Source organism: Heptranchias perlo, unplaced genomic scaffold, assembly GCF_035084215.1.
Source record: "Heptranchias perlo isolate sHepPer1 unplaced genomic scaffold, sHepPer1.hap1 HAP1_SCAFFOLD_799, whole genome shotgun sequence".
NCBI lineage: Eukaryota > Metazoa > Chordata > Chondrichthyes > Hexanchiformes > Hexanchidae > Heptranchias > Heptranchias perlo.
In genome coordinates, this window is record NW_027139834.1 from 54,217 (window position 1) to 70,463 (window position 16,247).

At 44.4% G+C, this 16,247-nt stretch overlaps 1 protein-coding gene and 1 non-coding gene across 2 annotated transcripts; both read right to left on the reverse strand.

Annotated features, from left to right (window-relative positions):
• Positions 1-3,389: 3,389 nt before the first annotated feature.
• Positions 3,390-16,038, reverse strand: LOC137319287 (zinc finger protein 84-like). Its single transcript, XM_067981574.1, has 2 exons — positions 15,825-16,038; positions 3,390-11,226 (listed from the first exon to the last, which is right to left on the reverse strand). The coding sequence occupies exon 2, from the start codon at positions 10,872-10,874 to the stop codon at positions 9,405-9,407; it is 1,470 nt and encodes a 489-aa protein (XP_067837675.1). The 5' UTR covers positions 10,875-11,226; positions 15,825-16,038; the 3' UTR covers positions 3,390-9,404.
• On the reverse strand, positions 6,201-6,274 carry trnat-agu (transfer RNA threonine (anticodon AGU)). The gene has a single exon. It is a non-coding gene; the product is annotated as a tRNA-Thr (tRNA).
• Positions 16,039-16,247: the final 209 nt, after the last annotated feature.

Consider the following 16,247-nt stretch of genomic DNA (forward strand, 5'->3'; position numbering starts at 1 on the left):
GGTGCGGTGGGCGCTGACCCTCTCTGGTGCGGTGGGCGCTGACCCTCTCTGGTGCGGTGGGCGCTGACCCTCTCTGGTGCGGTGGGCGCTGACCCTCTCTGGTGCGGTGTGCGCTGACTCTCTCTGGTGCGGTGGGCGCTGACTCTCTCTGGTGTGGTGGGTGCTGACTCTCTCTGGTGGGGTCGGTGCCGACCCTCTCTGGTGCGGTGGGCGCCGACTCTCTCTGGTGGGGTGGGCGCTGACTCTCTCTGGTGGGGTGGGCGCTGACTCTCTCTGGTGCGGTGGGCGCTGACTCTCTCTGGTGGGGTCGGTGCCGACCCTCTCTGGTGCGGTGGGCGCTGACCCTCTCTGGTGGGGTGGATGCTGACCCTCTCTGGTGCGGTGGGTGCTGACTCTCTCTGGTGCGGTGGGTGCTGACTCACTCTGGTGCGGTGGGTGCTGACTCTTTCCGGTGCGGTGGGTGCTGACTCTCCGCCTTTTTTCTGTTTTTTTCTGGTTTGTAACCGCTCCCAGGAAATTCCATGTTCCCGGCGGGTGGGGCTGGTGGTGTGTGTTGGAAGTGTCCAGTCACGATGCTCCAGGCATGTGGGGCAGGATTGATGAACGAGCTGGTCTTTTCCTGCCCGTCATGTCCGTCTGTTACCCCAGATCGTCAAGGTGTTTTTAGTGAAGTGATCTTTAAACACAAAACCCTCACCTGTGCCCAGTCCTGCGTCCGTCTATAGTGAAATGAGACTCAATGCTGTCTGGGCCTCACCTTGTCCTCCTCCTTTTACATTATTATATTGTCCGCACACAGTGATATGTTTGGCTTAAGATGAAAATACAAATTATCCGTTCTGGGCTCCTCCAGTCTCTCTGTGTTTCTCTCTCCTGCTAAACTGACTGACTGTCAGATAATAGTAACTGGTGTCGTCTCCATCCCGTTCTCAACACCCAGACACGACTAGTGACTGAATAAATTCAACGCTCACAGACAGTCCAGTGTCAGACAGTTACAGACGGTTTCTCTCCACCTTTCCTTACAGGACTGGCGAATGATGAATGCCCCGTCAGACCGGTTGATATACAGTAAAAGGGACAGTGACCGTCTCACCAATAGCACCGGAGGTCTGTTCACAGACACAGAATCAGTCTTTCCCTTTCTATCAGTGTGTCTATATTACGCTCAGTAACAGTATCCCGCCTCCTTGTACAGCACTAGGGAGAGAGAAAGACAGACAGACAGAGAGAGACACACAGACAAACAGACACAGTATCAGTCTCACACTTCCCATCAGTGTGTCCGTTTCACACTCAGTAACAATATTCCACCTTCATGTACAGCGCTAGAGAGAGATAAAAACAGACAGGCACAGTATCAGAATTACACTTCCTATCAGTGTCTCTGTATCACTCTCAGTAACAGTCTCCCACCTTCATATGCTGTTCAAAAGAGTGAGAGAAACTGACCTGTAATGTCCCGTTTTCACCCAGGAACAAATTGGAAAATATTCCATTCCAATTGCTATTCCAAGGTGGAGTGACAGAAGATGCAGTCTCATCTCTCACTGATATTATTTCAGAGACAGACACATTATTAATCCCACTCTCAGGGACAGTGTCACACATTTAACCCTCTCTTGCATGTTGTCCCCTCTGCAATCTTGCAGCTCAGGGCCGTTCTGTATTACTCTCAGTGACCGAGAGTTTCACTCCGATTGAAATAAACTGGGACTGTTGCTGCCTGATATTAATCCTACACGGTCCCAGCAAATACACCGACTCCCACTTTCCTCCCCCGTTTCTCCAGGATTGGTTTGAGGAATCCTCCCTCCAGTTTCGGAGTCAAACGTTACTTTATCAGTAAGGGAGCCAAGAATGAACAGAACCCATTGGCTCATTCCACAGCCGCTCACTTTATCTCTGAAAGACTCTTTCCCATCAAAAGAGCCCGAGAGAAACAGCAGGGATGGAAACCTCGAGTTTAATAGTTGGAGATTGTAAAGTCAGTCTGGATTCCAGCGTTAGGCACTGGTGGAATCCCATCTGTTTCCCATTCTGGTGCCTGTTCCTGCACTGCCTGTGGAGCCCATTCCCTCTGACCTTTCCCCCAGACCCACTTCCTTTGCTCAGACAGGCGGGAATGGAGAGATCACGGCCCCCGGGGGAAGGGAGCAAAGAGCAGCCTCGTTACAGCAGCTCATCGCTCCGGGACCGTGTCCGCAGATGGGCTCAGAGATCGGCATAGAGTCCGGGGGAAGGGCAGGGGAAGACCGGGGGCTGTTTGTAAGAGGCGGAGTGGATCAGGAACTGGTCCCGGAACATGGAGTGAGAGGGGTTGAAGGGAGAGGTCATTCTCGGGCTGTGTGTGGACAGGGTGTGTCCAGGGGAAGGGAGAGAGAATGGGAAGAACCTGCTATTAAAACCATTGCTGCTTTCTCTCCCCAAACCAGGAGTGAATGGTCCTGGTTTAGTTCCAGTCTCACCCTGTTTATTGTTATTGGACAGTGAAGAGTGGAAACAGAGCCGGACAGTAAGGATGTGGGGAGTTATACAAAGAGCATCTATTGCAGGCACCAGGTGAGAAGTGTGAAGGACACAATTTAAACAGCGGCTGTTATGTTTGGGTTGAACGGTTAGTCCCATGGAAGAGGGGATTAGAAACCTGACCTGGACAAAGGTCCCTGCCCCATCGGGTAGTCCCATTCATGGATCAGTGCAGGGGTTGGGTTGTGTCTGGATGTCACTAAATTGTTGTAAAACAGCCCAACACACCTGGTGTGCAGAAGCTGAGTGCTGCAGTGGAGTCAGACACTGACACTGTTTGTATCACTGGTTTTCATTTGTGGATATTCAAAATGATCATTAGCAGAGATATTAAACTGATCTCTATTCTATTTTCAACCTCGCTGTTTCTTGAGTTACAAGAGATCATTTTCTTTCCACAGGCGAATCCTTGAATGATCCAGAATGAATGTGATGTTTCCTCCACCCGAGGCACAAGGAGGAGTGCAGCCAGCTCCTTCTCACACACAGGAGGTACATTATCACCCACAGAGCACAGAGACACAGACAGGTCATCAGTTCCACAGTCTCAGACAGTAGAAGTAGTCAGTCCCACACTGATCCCAAGTTCCAGAGACACACTTTCAATCCAACATTCAAACAGAGCGGGTGAGGCAGACACTGTTCCATTTGCCCCGAACTCTGTCCCGCTGACAGGTAGGTACAAAAATCCCAGTCCAAAATCACACTCTCAGATTGAAAGGCACTGTGTCAATCTCACAATAGGGCAACATAGCTACGAATTAAATACCAGAGAGAAATCACACATGGTATCCGATTGAAAGGGACAGAATGAATCCCAATAATGTACCCGAGATTCCAATTGAATACTATCCCAGAACTCTCTCACACATGACTTTAATACATGAAATATCCATTCGAAAAGTGAACCATTTGCTACAAATTGCAAACAAATCCAAACCTCACGTACAGTATCGATTGAGAAATACTGAAAGATAGTAAACCTGAGAAACAAATTAGATACCTGTTCAGAATGCACTCGTTGAATGAAATTTAAAGATACAGTATCAATTCTATTAGTGCAGACTGAGATACACATTATATACCAGTCCAAAAATCTCATACAATATTAGACTGAAAGATACAGTATCAATTCCATTTCTACAGACTGATCTACACATTACAAACCAATTCAAAAATGTCACCTTATCAGTTTGAAAGATTCATTATCATCCACAATCGTACTCACAGAGATGCAGATTTAATAGTGGTCCAAAAAGCACACAAATTATCTGATTAAAACCTCCAACATTAAATCCTAAAGTTCGTCCATATTTACAAATTAAATAAGGAGTAAAACTCTTCAAACATTAAGATATTAAAGCTGAAGTATTGAACGCAATAATGTAATCTGAGAGAATAATTACGTACAGATACAGAATGAAACTCACATTCAGATACAGTACCAGAGACACACAAACACAGAATGAATCCAACACTCACAGATACAGAAGGAATCCCAAACTCACATACAGTACGAGAGACTGACAGACACAGAGTTAATCCCACACTCTCATCAAGTACCAGGGACTGATAGGTACAGTATGAATCCCACACTAACATGCAGTATGAGTAACTGCATATTTAGGATGAATTCAACTCCCACATACAGTACTGGGGACTGTATATACAGAATGAGTCCCACACTCACATGGAGAAACAGAGACTGACAGATACCGAAAGAATCCCACACTAACACACAGTATGAGAGACTGCCTATAAAGAATGAATCACAAACTCTCACACACACTGCTGACAAGACAGAGAATGAATCCCAAACTCACACACAGTATCAGTGAGTGACAGATGCAGAATGAATCCCACATATAAACATACAGTACCAGAGACTGACAGATACAGAATGAATCCCACACTCACACACTGTACCAGAGACTGAGAGATACAGAATGAATCCCACTAAACTATCAGGGAATAAGCACAGACCAGGGATCAGGTCCTTTACCCAGTCAACCATCAGAGAATCAGCACAGACCAGGGCCTTGACCCAGTAAACTATCAGAGAGTCAGCACAGACCAGGGATCAGGGCCTTGACCCAGTAAACTATCAGAGAATCAGCACAGACCAGGGATCAGGGCCTTTACCCAGTAAACTATCAGGGAATCAGCACAGACCAGGGATCAGGGCCTTGACCCAGTAAACTATCAGGGAATCAGCACAGACCAGGGATCAGGGCCTTTACCCAGTAAACTATCAGGGAATCAGCACAGACCGGGGATCAGGGCCTTGACCCAGTAAACTATCAGGGAATCAGCACAGACCGGGGATCAGGGCCTTTACCCAGTAAACTATCAGGGAATCAGCACAGACCGGGGATCAGGGCCTTTACCCAGTAAACTATCAGAGAATCAGCACAGACCAGGGATCAGGGCCTTTACCCAGTAAACTATCAGGGAATCAGCACAGACCAGGGATCAGGGCCTTTCACCTGTCGGAGAGAACATTGTATCACAGATCGCTTGTGATAAACCGACACATTCTGATTTACAGCCGTGCATAACAGATGTTTGTAGCTGCGATCGCCGAGTGGTTAAGGCGTTGGACTCGGAATCCCCTGGGGATTTCCTGCGTACGTTCGAATCCTCCTCGCAGCGCTACTTCTTAAGTTATGTTTACTGCTCAAATAACGATGAACTGGAGTTGACGAACCGCATTCCCTCTCTCAGAGAGACTCTCCAGCGCGGCTCATGCTTTTAATTCGGAGCCCAATGGTCTCTTGCAAAATTGCAAGACACGTGAAGGAATCTCTCCCAAGCTCCATCTTTAATTCTGCCCGTTCGCAGAACTTGACATTGATCCTATTTCTTCCTATACTTTGATCCCACCTTGTCTCTGTATCTTGACTCTCTGTGTTTTTCCCTCATGGACTTCTCAGGCTTCGTTGAACGGCCACGGATGATCAAACCTGGAACACCGGCAGTGAAGGGTAAAGATGGAAAGACTGAGACGGGGGGAGTGGTGAGAGGGTGGATTTGGAATTCCTGAGCGACCGCACTGCGCATTTTCCAGATCTGCTTGGAGCACCAATCCCTTCAATTCATCACTTACAGACAATTCGATTCGCGGTTTCTTTTCCCTGAGCTTGGCGAGATCTTAAAAATTGAAAGCGACCAATATCAGAGCGAACCTCGTCACCGACATGATCACAGATACAGAGCGGCCACACTCTGCTTCAGTGAGGGGAAAACCCAGAGCGGTTTCAAGGTTGAATGTAATTGGAAGCAAAGCTCGTTCAATGAAAGTGCAGGTCATTGAGGTGCCTTTAAAGTCCTGATTGTTTGAACTGAATTTCTTTCAAAAGCGCTTGAGATTCAGGTGGAGTGATTTGGGGACTCCTTTTCCCTCTTCGCAAAACTTTGAACCGCAGATCAAGATCAAAAGTCCAGGGCTAAATTAGGGTTTCTCCAGGGTATGAAACATCGAATCAAGAATTATACCCCGACCTCAACGAGCCCAGAAACAAGAACATGTCACGGACACATTCTATGAGAGGGCTGTCTGCATGATGAAAAGGCATTTTTGAAAAGACCTCCTGATCAGTTCCGTGTTGGATCCTGAACAAAACACAGCACTGTGTGCTTCTCAAATTCACTAAACACCACGAATTACACAAAGGCACCGCTGGGAGTTGAACCCAGGATCTCCTGTTTACTAGACAGGTGCTTTAACCAACTAAGCCACGGTGCCAATTCATGGTACTGTTTCCCACCTCCTCTCATTAATATCTATCAGCTACACGTCACATTCTGTTGTGGGTTCAGACTGTTTGATCTTTGTCCATTTCGCTTGCCCGTTTCCCTGTGAATCCCGATACTGACTGCGTTTCAAGCTGTGTTTATCTTTCTGTGTCCATCAGTGCTTTGATACACGAATGAATATTTGTGCTTGTGTTTGTTTGTTACTTTAAATAAATTAGGGATGGACAATTCTCGCTCTGACACTGAAGAACTAATTGAGCAAATTTCACAGTGAAGTGTTGTTTATTGTGGTGCTGAAACGAAAAAAAATCGTAAAAGGTGCAAAGAGGGAAAACGAGAAAAACTTGTGAGTGAAATTAAGGACAACTTTCAAGGTTTTTACACGTATATTAAGAGAAAGAAGGGTGACTAAGAGTAATGTGGGCCCCTTAAAGACAGATGGAGGTGATATTGTAATTGAAAATCAGGAAATGGCAGACTTGCTAAATACTCACAGAAAAGCATGAGGATAATAAACCAGAGACACGAGGAAAACTGAAAATAAATCAAGGGGATTCAGTGTAAGTAAAATAATGGTAATGGAGAAAATAATTAGACTAAAGATAGACAAATCTCCAGGACCTGATGTTTACCATCCCAGGGGACGAAGGGGAATAGGTGAGGAAATTGGACATGCTTTAGTCATGATCGTTCAAAACTCTCTTGATTCAGGAATTGTTCCATGGATTGAAAAAATTCAAATGTCATTCCATTAATTCGGAAGGGTAGGAGAGATAAAACAGGAAATTATAGACCCATTAGTCTGACGTCTGTTGTGGGGAAGTTACCAGAATCTGTTATTGGGGAAAGAATGACTGAGCACTTGGATAAACATGAATTGATCAGAGAGAGCCAGCATGGATTTGTAAAGGGTAAGTCAAGTCTAACGAAAATAGTTGAACTTTTTGAAGATGTAACTAACGTGGTAAATAATGGAGTGTCTATGGGGGTTATGTGTATATTGACTTCCAGAGGCATTCGTTAAGGTTTAACATCAGAGACTGTTCTCATTTCTGTTGACATGTGGAATTCAAAGCGACCCATTGACATGGGGAGGGAGTTGGTTTGGAGGTAGGAGACAGAGAGTAGGGTTAATGGGTATGTACTCAAATTGACAGGATTTGATTAGTGGTGTCCCCCAGGGATCTGTATAAATGAGGCAGATAAAGGAATAGAGAGCGGTATATCCAGGTTTGTTGATGACACCAAGTTAGGAGGCACAGTGAGTAGTGTAGATGGGAGCATAAAGTTGTAAAAGGAAATTGATAGATTCAGTGAGTTGGTAAAACTGTGTCAGATGGAGCTTACATAGAATTACATCGAATGTACATCACAGAAACAGGCAATTCGGCCCAACTAGACTATACCGGTGTTTATGCTGCAGACGAGCCTCCTCCAACCCCTCTTCATCTAACCCGATGAGCAAACCCGAATATTCCTTTCTCCTCCATGTGTTTATCTCACTTCCCTGTAAATGCATCCATGCGATTCGCCTTAACTACTCCTTGTGGGAGCGAGCTGCACATTCTAACGCCTCTCTGGATAAATATGTTTCTCTTGAATGCCAGATTGGATTTATTGATGACTATTATATTCATGGTCCTAAGTTCTGACGTCCCCACTCCCAAAAGTACAAACACCTTATCTACATCTGACCGATCAAACCCTTGCATAATCTTAAAGTCCTGTATCAGGTCACCCTCAGCCTTCTCTTTTCCATACAAAAGAGCCCCAGACTGTTCAAAGTTTCAATCTGAGGAAATGTGAGGCCATCCACTTTGGCCCGAAGCAAGATAAATCAGAGTATTTTCAAAATGGTGAGAAGCCAGGAACTGTGGGTGAGCAGAGATACTTCGGGAAATCAGGAAGAGTTGGCAGACAGGTGCAAAAAATAATTAAAATGGCTAATGGAATGTCGGCCTTTATCTCAAGGGAACTGGAATTCAAAAGGGTGGAAGTTATGTTAGAATTCTATAAACTCTGCTAAGGCCACATTTAGAGCACGGCATTCAGTCCTGGGCACCAGACCTCAGGAAGGATATATTGGCCTTGCAGGAGGTGCAGCGCAGAAAGACCAGAATGATACCGGGGCTAAAATGGTTACATTATGAGGGCAAGTTGCGTGGACAAGGTTTGTATTTCCTCGTGTATAGAGGATTAAGTGGTGATGTAATTCAGGTGTTGAAGGTGATTCAATGATCCAATGGTGGGTGTGTGAGTTGGTGCTGAATCGGTCCCCTTCAGTGAAGAGAGGGTCAGCGGGCGCCTGACAGACACGGCTCGGAACGGGACTCGCTTCTCTCCGGCGGCAGCGGCTGGTTTAGAGAGATCTCTCTGTCTGCTGCTGTTACTCCACCTCCCGCACTCTGGGAGAACCGCGGAGCTCGGTCCTCATTTTTCTCTTATGGATCCGGCTCCATCCGTTTACTGTTGACGGGAGTGCGTCTGATACCAAGTCAGTCAGAAGCGGGTGCAAATCACAACATAGGCACAGGCCCAAGGACTGGGGACTGGTTTGATATTGGGTCCTTTTTAAGGGACCGGCTGTAGAATGTTTGTATAATAATAATGATCAGAATTAACTTTGATACAATGAAGTTTTTTGCAGTTATTTCCCATTTCCACCCTCACCAGTTTTATACAGTAACAGGTAACAACGTTTGAGGGATGTGATGTCCAGTGTTGGTGGAATCAGTGTAATTTAACTTGATACATTGAAGAATCTCTTGTCTATCCCAGGCTCTTACCTTAGGTTTAGACCCTCACCTAGTTTAAAATTGGTCACTCACTGATATAAATAAACCAGTAACAACCCCGAAACCTCAGCGGGGACATTTGTTCCGATACTTCGTGACGGTCCCAATTTCCTCGGAAATTCTCAATCAGCAAATCCCAGAGGCTGTTTCGGGTTTGACAAACTGTGAGATTGTTTTAAAAGCCGGAAAGAGGGAAAAACTGGTGGTTGATATGAAGTGTTATACATTATCTCTTTCTGTTTCAGATTTACAATTTCTCTTTGTGTGTTACTGACAGGAGAGGCTATAACGGAGCCCAGTGACTGGGTAACGAGCTGCACTGAGTCATTGGCCTGTGTTACAGACCGGCTCGTTGGACCTGCTCATTTCGTGAACTCGCTGGTGTCTCAGCACGTGTGATGACTGAGTGAATCTCTTCCCACACACAGAGCAGGTGAACGGCCTCTCCCCAGTGTGAACTCGCTGGTGTGTCAGCAGGTTGGATGACTGAGTGAATCTCTTCCTACACACGGTGCAGATGAACGGCCTCTCCCCAGTGTGAACTCGCTGGTGTGTCAGAAGCTCAGATGACCGAGTGAATCCCTTCCCACACACAGAGCAGATGAACGGCCTCTCCCCAGTGTGGGTGCGTTGGTGTTTCAGCAGTTCAATTTTGCTTTTAAACCTCTTCTCACAGTCAGAACATTTAAAAGGTCTCTCATTAGTGTGAACTGGCTGGTGTGTCAGGAGGTGAGATGACCGAGTGAATCCCTTCCCACACACAGAGCAGATGAACGGTCTCTCCCCAGTGTGAGTGCGTTGGTGCATCAGCAGATTACTTTTGCTTTTAAACCTCTTCTCACAGTCAGAACATTTAAAAGGCCTCTCCCCAGTGTGAACTCGCTGGTGTGTCAGAAGCTCAGATGACTGAGTGAATCCCTTCCCACACACAGAGCAGATGAACGGTCTCTCCCCAGTGTGAGTGCGTTGGTGTGTCAGCAGATTACTTTTGCTTTTAAACCTCTTCTCACAGTCAGAACATTTAAAAGATCTCTCATCAGAGTGAACTCGCTGGTGTGTCTGGAGGCTGGATGACCGAGTGTATCCGTTCCCACACGTGGAGCAGGTGAACGGCCTCTCCCCTGTGTGAACTCGCTGGTGTGTCAGGAGGACGGATGACTGAGTGAATCCCTTCCCACACACGGAGCAGGTGAACGGGCTCTCCCCAGTGTGAACTCGCTGGTGTGTCAGCAGGGTGGATGACTGAGTGAATCCCTTCCCACACACGGAGCAGGAGAACGGCCTCTCCCCAGTGTGGGTACATTGGTGTGTCAGCAGATTCCTTTTGCATTTAAACCTTTTCTCACAGTCAGAACATTTAAAAGGCCTCTCCCCAGTGTGAACTCGCTGGTGTGTCTGGAGGCTGGATGAAATAGTGAATCCCTTCCCACACACGGAGCAGGTGAACGGCCTCTCCCCAGTGTGAACTCGCTGGTGTGTCTGGAGGCTGGATGAAATAGTGAATCCCTTCCCACACACGGAGCAGGTGAATGGCCTCTCCCCAGTGTGAGTGCGTTGGTGTATCAGCAGATTAATTTTGCTTTTAAACCTCATCTCACAGTCAGAACATTTAAAAGGTCTCTCATCAGAGTGAACTCGCTGGTGTGTCAGCAGGGTGGATGACTGAGCGAATCCCTTCCCACACACGGAGCAGGTGAACGGCCTCTCCCCGGTGTGACTGTGTCGATGAGTTTCCAGCTCTGAAGGGTAATTGAATCCCTTCCCACAGTCCCCACATTTCCACGGTTTCTCCATGGTCCGGGTGTCCTTGTGTCTCTCCAGGTTGGACGATCAGTTGAAACCTCGTCCACACACAGAACACGTGTACGGTTTCTCCCCGCTGTGAACGGTGCGATGTTTTTTCAGGCTGTGTAACTGGTTAAAGCTCTTTCCACAGTCAGTGCACTGGAACACTCTCACTCGGGTGTGTGTGTCTCGGTGCTTTTCCACTCACACTGATGTTTGAAATCTTCTCCCACGGATAGAACAGACAAACATTTCTCCTTCAACATTCAAAGGCCGATGATATTCAGGTCCTGATGAATCGAGTGACTCTGTCAGATCTTGACGTGATCTTTGGTTTGAGTTTCCCTCTGCAAATCCTCCCCTGTAAAAGGAGTTTATAAAAGTTATCACTGTAATTACAGGATAGAAATTCAGATCAGATAGCTCTACTTTCTATGGAACATTATTTCCTCTCTCATTCCTCAAAGCTGTAAATCCCCGTCCCACACACTCTCCCTCCTCCCTGTGCTGAAATCCAAACCCATCGCATCATCTTTCAGTGGCCCGAAACCATGAGTGAAAGGGTGAGAGAGTGAGTGAGTGTGAGAGAGTGAGTGAGTGTGAGAGAGTGAGTGAGTGTGAGAGCAGCAGTGGGCTCGGTGTGGAGAATGAAGTGGGGCAGGTGGAGCATGTTTCAGTGGGGCAGCAATGATCATAATCTCATTAGGTTTAGAACAGTTATGGAAAAGGACAGGGGACAGTCAAATGTGAAAATTCTTAACTGGAGGAGGGCTAATTCCAGTGAGTTAAAAAGGGATCTTGTCCAGGTGGATTGGAATCAAAAATTGTCAGGCAGAACAGTAATTGAACAGTGGGAGGCCTTCAAGGAGGAGTGGGTTTGGGTACAGAGTGGACAGATTCCCACGAGGAGGAAAGGAACAGCATCCAAAGCTGGAGCTCCCTGGATGACTGAAGATATCGAGATCACCATTTCTCCTTCATTGACAGACGCTCCCTGACCGATCCCCATTTCTCCTTCATTGACAGACGCTCCCTGACCGATCAACATTTCTCCTTCATTTACAGACGCTCCCCGACCGATTACAATTTCTCCTTCATTTACAGACGCTCCCTGACCAATCACAATTTCTCCTTCATTTACAGACGCTCCCTGACCGATCCCCATTTCTCCTTCATTTACAGACCCTCCCTGACCGATCACCATTTCTCCATCATTTACAGACGCTCCCTGACCGATCACCATTTCTCCTTCATTTACAGACGCTCCCTGACCGATCCCCATTTCTCCTTCATTTACAGACGCTCCCTGACCGATCACCATTTCTCCTTCATTTACAGACGCTCCCTGACCGATCCCCATTTCTCCTTCATTGACAGACGCTCCCTGACCGATCCCCATTTCTCCTTCATTTACAGACGCTCCCTGACCGATCACCATTTCTCCTTCATTTACAGACGCTCCCTGACCGATCACCATTTCTCCTTCATTTACAGACGCTCCCTGACCGATCACCATTTCCCCTTCATTTACAGACGCTCCCTGACCGATCCCCATTTCCCCTTCATTTCCCGGCGGGTAGTGAGGGGGGGATAATGTTCACTGTTTTATATTCGGGTCTGGGGCCGCACTCGGGGTTTGTAAAGCCTGAGCCTGGGCCTGAGCCCGGACCCGGGCCCCGGGGTTTATTGAGCCTCTTGCTCCGATCCTCTGACCTGCACCGAACGCGCTCCTCCCGCAGCCTCGACTGGCCGCGCATGCTCAGGACACACTGACCGGAATTGAGTCACTACTGCGCCTGCGTGCTGGGCTCCATTGATTCAGATAGGGCACAATCTGAACCGCGCTGCATGCTGGGTGATGCAGCCGCCATTGATGCTCTTAATATCAGGCCGAAAAACAAAAACATTGGAAGCAGATAATTCAAGTGTTTAATTTATTTTCTAAATAATTCAATCGTTCAATTCATTTCATAAATAATTGAATAGTTCAATTCATTAAATAATCAATTGTTTAATTTATTACATAAACAATTAGTGTTTCATTTATCATAGAAATAATTCAATGAATTATTTATAATAAATGAAACACTTGATTATTTATATAATAAATGAAACACTTGATTATTTATATAAATGAAACACTTGATTATTTATATAAATGAAACACTTGATTATTTATATAAATGAAACACTTGATTATTTATATAATAAATGAAACACTTGATTATTTCTATAAATGAAACACTTGATTATTTATATAAATGAAACACTTGATTATTTATATAATAAATGAAACACTTGATTATTTATATAATAAATGAAACACTTGATTATTTATATAATAAATGAAACACTTGATTATTTATATAATAAATGAAACACTTGATTATTTATATAATAAATGAAACACTTGATTATTTATATAATAAATGAAACACTTGATTATTTATATAATAAATGAAACACTTGATTATTTATATAATAAATGAAACACTTGATTATTTATATAATAAATAACGTTTTGAAATTCTTCATTCAATAAATTAAATAATGGAATATTAATATGATTAAATAAACACTTGAATCTTTGTATGATAAGTTAAACCTGTGAATTAATTATATAATTTAAACACGACCTCTTTATATAATAATTTTAACACTTGGATTATTTATATAATAAATTAAACAATTGATTTTTTATATAATAAATTAGACATGCATTATTATATAATAAATTAAACTATTGAATTATTTGGATACTTAATTTATTATGAAAATAATTCAATAGTTTAATTTAACAACTGACGTAGTTATGTAAGAAATTAAACAATTGATTATTTATATAATGAATTAAACTATTGAATTATTTATATAATAAATGAAACAGTTGAATTATTTAGATAATAAATGAAACAGTTGAATTATTTAAATAGTAAATTAAACAAATGAAGTATTTACGTAATAAATTATACACTTGAATGCTTCATATAATAAATTAAACACTTGTTTATTTGTATAATAAATTCACAAATTGAATTATTTATACAATAAATTAAACAACGGAGCTATTTATTTCGTAAATTATACACTTCAATTATTATATAATTAAACTACTGAATTATTTATCAAATATATCAATTTAATTATTCATATAATAAATTAAACAATTCAATAATTTACATAAAAATTAAACACTTGAATTATTTATAAAATATTAAACAATTGAACTATTTACATAATAAATTTAGCTATTGAATTTTTTATACAATAAATTAAACTCTTGGTTATTTACAGAATAAATTAATCAATCAAATAATTTAAACTATTGAATTCTCTTTATAATAAATGAAACATTTGAAGTATTCATATAATAAATTAAACACTTGAAAACAATTTAATTATTGATATAATAAAATAAGCAATTCATTATTTATTTAATGAATTAAACTATTGAGTTATTTATATTACATTTTAAACTTTTCAATTATTTATATAATAAATGAAGCCAGCTTGGACAAAATGGAGGCAAGCGCAGAGTCCGTCTTGGACAAAATGGCGGCAGGCGCGGCCACCATCTTGGAAAAAATGGCAGCAAGCACGGCCGCCATCTTGGGCAAAATGGCGGCAAGCGCGGCCACAATCTTGGAAAAAATGGCCGCCGCCGCCATCTTGTCACATGGCGGCAAGAGGCCGACAGAGTGTCGCCAGTGATCCCGCAGTGACCCCAGAATGTCCCAGTGACCCCAGAGTGATGCCAGGGTCCCAGAGTGCACCCAGTCAGCCCAGAGTGAGGCCAGGGTGCAGCCGGGGATCCCAGAGCGATGCCAGAGCGGCGGCCTTTGCGTTTGGGCCACCACAACAACCACCACCACAACTGTACTGTACGTGTACAGCACACGGTGGGTAAAAGGGAACGATTCACTCCTGTCTGGTAATCCGTGTCTGGGACTCACTGGCCCTGTGAAATGTTGAATTTTGCTCACAATATGGTGTGTTTGGATTAATAGGGGACAAGGTTTAACTCCACTGGGCTGGATTGTTTTATAAATCTCTCATTGACTGGGTCTTTCAGACCAGGATGGGAGCTGCTTCTCTCTCTCTGGAAACACCCTGAGGCAGTGAAACACTCTCTGACAAACTGTTCACAGGAACCAACCCATCAGACATGGGGAATAGACAAATACCTGGGACTGGAAATGAGCCTCCCACCAACAGAGCAGAGAGAAGGAGGAAATCATCACACCTTCAAGATCTGGATCTGTTTTGTCTTTGGAGCAGGTTCTGGTTAATTTTACTGCTTTAAAGTGATGTTATGGGACCAGTGAGACTGAGAGATACACACACACACACACACACACACAGACTGTACAGTCAGGAGACACGTGTCCCTTGTCCAGACATTGGGTTTGAATTGAGCTGAGCTGTGCCACAAATGAATATGGGATTAAAATCTCAAATTCCAATCAGTTTGCTCCCGAGCTTCCCCATGTGTCTGTGTGGTTCCATTACAATACAATTTCACATGGGGGCCCAAAATGGCTTCGGAATTAACACTATTTCTTTCTGAGTTGTCAGTGACCTTTTCAAAAATTAAACTTCAAACTCAGAAAACATTTGGAGGCTGTTTTCACATTTGGGCCCTCTGCGTGCTGCAGGACGCTCCCTGAAAGTGCTTTTAATTTCAATTAAGACCCGAGATATGTCACATTGTCAGCCTCTGAATAATAGTTTGATCCACTTTGTGTTATTTCTGAAAAGTTGCACTTGCAATGAACGAAGGGAGGAATTTGGGATCGAACAGATGGTGATATTCTGTCAGACACTCGGTACTGAGGGAGCGCTGCACTGTCAGACGGTCAGTGTGTGTCTCAGTGTCAGCTCCTGTACAATGTCCCAGTGATCCTCCAGTGTCCCCAGAATGTCCCAGTGATCCCCCAGAGTAACCCAGACATTACTCACGTGGCCCCCATCGGGTCCAGGCTGCGGTGAAGGTCTCAGTCAGTCAGTCCCCAGCGGAGAGAACGATTCTTGGCCCAGGATTCCTCCTCCTCCTTCTCACAAAATGTCTCTTTCTGGATCATCTCCTTGCAGCATTTCATCGAAAAGTTTCCTGAGGAGAGAGAGAGAGGGAATTGATTAAAATACAAAAGCATGGGATTAAAAAGGCACAGCAAGAGCCCAGAGCTCCCTCCCTCCCACTCCCTCTCCCAGTTACACCGACAATCCCTCAGCACCAACACTGAGACACAAATCCCGGTTACAAACCAGAGAATCTAAAGAGGGAGAAAAGTTGGGAGAGAGACAGAGAGAGAAATACACTCAGGACAGGCTGGAGGACCCCGGCAGACTGAGAGATTGTCCCCGCCCCTGGGGAGGGTTTGG